This window comes from Penaeus chinensis, chromosome 28 (genome assembly GCF_019202785.1).
Source record: "Penaeus chinensis breed Huanghai No. 1 chromosome 28, ASM1920278v2, whole genome shotgun sequence".
NCBI lineage: Eukaryota > Metazoa > Arthropoda > Malacostraca > Decapoda > Penaeidae > Penaeus > Penaeus chinensis.
In genome coordinates, this window is record NC_061846.1 from 22,017,322 (window position 1) to 22,022,321 (window position 5,000).

At 40.3% G+C, this 5,000-nt stretch overlaps 1 protein-coding gene across 3 annotated transcripts in view; it reads right to left on the reverse strand.

Annotated features, from left to right (window-relative positions):
• LOC125039823 (histone-arginine methyltransferase CARMER-like) overlaps positions 1-5,000 on the reverse strand; it is a 27,023-nt gene that overhangs the window by 21,875 nt on the left and 148 nt on the right. For all 3 annotated transcript variants that reach the window (XM_047634128.1, XM_047634127.1, XM_047634129.1), the window contains exons 2-4: positions 940-1,062; positions 645-748; positions 137-175 (exon numbers count right to left, since the gene is read on the reverse strand). In XM_047634128.1, the coding sequence (XP_047490084.1) occupies positions 137-175; positions 645-748; positions 940-1,062 (266 nt within the window). The remainder of the gene's footprint in view (positions 1-136; positions 176-644; positions 749-939; positions 1,063-5,000) is intronic.

Below are 5,000 nucleotides of genomic sequence, written 5' to 3' on the forward strand. Positions count from 1 at the left end.
AATAACAAAAACAATTTGCATTTTATGGATGCCCTCCAGAAGAGATTACACATTGAATACATGTTTTCATGAAATCAGAATGCTGAATGAAACTACAAAGCAACACTTTAAAATAAAGAATATGAGAACACTTTACCTGCATCATGTTCTGCTGCTGTGACAGGTAACTGTAGAACTGAAAAAAATAAAAAAAAATAATTATATAAAGATTTAGCATCAACCCATCTTCATACACAACATACACATCTTAATTTATAGACCTTGGGTGTCAGCTACACTCCTATGTGCTGCATGGGGGTATATTTGGTATTTCTCTTGGCATTTTACATTAATTAGCACAGTCTTTCATCATTTATTACCACTTGCTCTTAGTTTTTTTTTTCTTTTTCTTTTTTTGTAATGAGTGAAATACCCCAGGGGTGTCATTCCCATGGTCCACAGTTTTAGTAATGTAATCCTGGGAAGCAAGGTATGAACCTCTGTTGGCCCTCAAGATGGTAGCTAAAGGGAAAATTGGCCCACAATGTTCTGAGTTTGACACCCCACTTCTAGACCAATCTCTCCTTAAAGATTCCCCTAAACTGAAGATTAATCTACTAGAAATGAACAAATATTAAGAATACATCTAAGCTGAGCAAGCTCACCTGAAAGTACTGGGTCGCGCTGGAGTCATCTGTTCTCTCATTAAACACAGATGCTTCCTTCCCCTGCCGCATCTTATAAATTATTCTGTGAAATCTTCTAGAATCTGCAAAAATATTTCCCATCACACCAGTGAAAAATTATGCACTTCTAAGTCATCATCCACTGTTTACCTATGCTATCAATCAAATCAAATTGTTCATCAAAGTTTGAATATAAACTAAAATTGACAACAATGTACTACTAATTCACTTGCTATTTCCACTTCAAATTAAATCACCTAATCCAAAGACTCACCGGACTCCGAGGTAAAGGTTACGAGAAGGTCTTCATGTGGGGAGTAAAATAAATATGATTTGGAGCCTACCCGGCAACATTCCGTTTTGGCGTCAATCGGTATGTCCAGCAGATCTGTATTACCTGAAAGGGATATACTCATTAGAAACTCATCAAGTAAAGTAAAATAGTGAAATTTTAACTGAACTATATTATATATTTCCCCCCCTTTCCCCACCCTCATTTTAAATAACATTAACAATTTTCTTTTTACAAATAACATTGCTTAGAACTACTCATCAATAGGTATAATTGAATACAAAGTCTCTTAACAATCAACAACTGCACCGAAGTGTCTAATATTACCAGCTTCCTCCTCCTCCTCCTCCTGTCAAAAACTTCTGAGCCTTCCCAATCCCCTGAACGAGAAGCCAATTACCCTGTTGCAGTTTGGGGTCTGTTTGCCAGGGTTACAGAATTTTAGGCTTGGTTCACAAGCTCAAGACACCACATCAAGACCCAGTCCTATGACCATTACAATGTTTATACTATATTTTCATTTTCTCTTCTGAAATGAGAATACACAATATTCACCTTGTGCTTATCCCCTGCACTCTCTTCACTCGTACATATTTATGCTTATCCCCACTCTCTTCACTTATATGTATTTATACTCAAGTATGTGTATTTGTATGCACACATATATGTATGTATGCATGTGTGTGTGTGTTCAAGTGTGTGTGAGTGAGTGAGTGAGTGAGTGAGTGAGTGAGTGAGTGAGTGAGTGAGTGAGTGAGTGAGTAATTAAGTGAATGAGTAAATGAGTGTGTGTGTGTTCAAGTATGTATGTATGTATGTATGTGTATGTGTATGTGTATGTGTATGTGTATGTGTATGTGTATGTGTGTGTGTGTGTGTTCAAGTATGTGTGTGTGTGTGTGTGTGTGTGTGTGTGTGTGTGTGTGTGTGTGTGTGTGTGTGTGTGTGTGTGTTCAAGTATGTGTGTGTGTGTGTGTGTGTGTGTGTGTGTGTGTGTGTGTGTGTGTGTGTGTGTGTGTGTGTGTGTGTGTGTGTGTGTGTGTGTGTGTGTGTGTGTGTGTTCAAGTGTGTGTGTGTGTGTTCAAGTGTGTGTGTGTGTGTTCAAGTGTGTGTTCAAGTGTGTGTTCAAGTGTGTGTTCAAGTGTGTGTGTGTGTGTGTGTGTGTGTGTGTGTGTGTGTGTGTGTGTGTGTGTGTGTGTGTGTGTGTGTGTGTGTGTGTGTGTGTGTGTGTGTGTGTGTGTGTGTGTGTGTGTTTTCAAGTGTGTGTGTGTGTGTTTTCAAGTGTGTGTGTGTGTTTTCAAGTGTGTGTGTGTGTTTTCAAGTGTGTGTGTGTGTTTTCAAGTGTGTGTGTGTGTGTTTTCAAGTGTGTGTGTGTGTGTGTGTGTGTGTGTGTGTGTGTGTGTGTGTGTGTGTGTGTGTGTGTGTGTGTGTGTGTGTGTGTGTGTGTGTGTTTTTAAATGTGTGTGTGTGTGTGTGTTTAAATGTGTGTGTGTGTGTTTAAATGTGTGTGTGTGTTTTTAAATGTGTGTGTGTGTTTTTAAATGTGTGTGTTTTTAAATGTGTGTGTGCTATTTTGAATGTGTGTGTGTTTTTAAATGTGTGTGTGTGTTTTTGAATGTGTGTGTTTTTGAATGTGTGTGTGTTTTTGAATGTGTGTGTGTTTTTGAATGTGTGTGTGTTTTTGAATGTGTGTGTGTTTTTGAATGTGTGTGTGTTTTTGAATGTGTGTGTGTTTTTGAATGTGTGTGTGTTTTTGAATGTGTGTGTGTTTTTGAATGTGTGTGTGTTTTTGAATGTGTGCGTGTTTTTGAATGTGTGCGTGTTTTTGAATGTGTGTGTGTTTTTGAATGTGTGTGTGTTTTTGAATGTGTGTGTTTTTGAATGTGTGTGTTTTTGAATGTGTGTTTTTAAATGTGTGTGTTTTTAAATGTATGTGTGTTTTTAAATGTATGTGTGTGTTTTCAAGTGTGTGTGTGTGTGTGTGTACATAACTTAGAATTCATGAAATTCCCCATCATCAAACCACTTAATTTCTTTATAAATAATGCTAACAATTATATATTTCATCTTTCCATAAATTTCACTTGTCAGACCAAAATCAAGGAGAGCTGAAGAAATGCATGATAAGGACAAATAACATGCATATCCATAACTCCCCATTGAGTGACCAAGAGTTCCTTAGGCTCTTGGTAAGGGTGAGCAGCCTCCTACAATGGTAAGTATGAAGGATAGATCATGTACCTAAAACAAAAGCTTTCTGGGTAGAGAATATCCAACCAGATCAATACAGCTTACCAATACGGTTGAGTAAACATTGCTTACCCTGTCAGAATTTCCAGAATATATAAAACTTTCAATCACATGCGTGGATGATCTCCCTATGCTATCAGCCATCCATTCATTGGCTGCAGTTGGTTCGGCAACTGCCCTGGCTTCGAAGTCTTTGCCCTTTGTCTACAAGGTAAAAATGGGTGAGGGGCAGGACCACTTACTACTTTACACTATATGGTTAGTGATAAATTCCTGTCATTAGGCATAGATGTCTAAGTATTACTGCTCCCGTGCAGTGGCTTTGGTTTTGGCTCTTGGCTATAAAGTGGATGATTATTGTTTTTTCCTTAGTGAGTGGGGAAAAATAAATGATGCTGTCTTGTAACAGTAATGAAGGTCATGGTGACTGCCTGACCATCACTATTTCAGATTGTCTGCCACCACATCCATCCCACAAAGTATGCCACAATTTGATGCTGATAAAAGGAAGTTAATGGAACTATAGTATATGTAAGAGGGTGGGAAGCTGGTATCAAAATCCCCCATTGCTTAACCCGTTACTGCCAGGTCACGTGCATAGTCATCATAACAAACCCCTTTATCTGCCAGGTATGGCTATAAGCGTGGCAATGCACTAGAGTGCGTCGAGTGGGAAGTTCCGTTACATGTAGCAGACTCCCGCTCCCAGTGGCTGGACGGAGGCCAGAAATCACCAGAGTCTATGACACACAGATTTCTCATACCGGCACTGAGGGACTAATAAAGCTTTCTCTACAATCTATTCTTTCTGTCAATAATAAAATCACTTGAATAATTAGCAATGACCTTACTGGCTGATAGATTGATGATGCTACTTTTCTGACCATGGACAAGTTGGTTTTATTTAGGAGAAAGACAACAATGTAATTCTAATAAACTGTAGTTGGCCAATATAACCAACCTTGAAAAAGGATCTGTAAAAGCATACAGAAAAAGTATGAGAAGGCATTCACAATTCCTTTTTATTATTTCTCGAGTATTATCGTCTTGCTCAAAACAACTGGGATTTTATTTCTCTGACTGCAGAGGATATTATTTCAGTCAGCTTTTACGCTCATGTTACTGTGTACGTGTACTTAATTTGCTCATGTCCTGGGCTAGTTTAAGCCTCTCTGGGGGAGGGGGGAGGGGCACCCACGGAGGTCATTCACAATTGTGCTTGTGAATAATCATGCACGTCTTGTAACACTGTGTCAACAAAAGCAACACCATTACCAGACGTCCACCCTACTACAAAGACCCTAAAATAACCAGACCTTTTTATTCATCATAAAAACTTCCCAATCAATGAGACTTCCCTTCCAACCCCATGCCTGTGCTTGGCAACACGGCCCTTCCTAACCCTCAACATGACTATCCGACCAAGACACCTGATTCAAGCCTCTGCCTGTGTGCATGTCCTGTCTGTCTATCGGCAGCTGGAGAGGGACCCGAGGCCGCCCTCAGCCTTCGCCCACATTTCCGGCAAAACCAAACAAAACCGACAAAACAAAACACAGGTTTCTCTCGCAGCCCGCACATTCCCTCCGACGCCTTTACTCGTGTCTGGGACATCTACAGCAGAGACGGCGGTGATGTAAGGGAGCGGTTTCAAAGGGGCGTGCGTCCGGAGCGCTGGGGGGAATCCCAGCGTGATTTAAAAGGCGTGAAGCGAAAGCCTCAGTTTACCATTCGTGTGCAACCTGCCACCCCGCGCCGTCCTGTCCCTCTCCCGCAGAAAGTAAAGGTCGCTT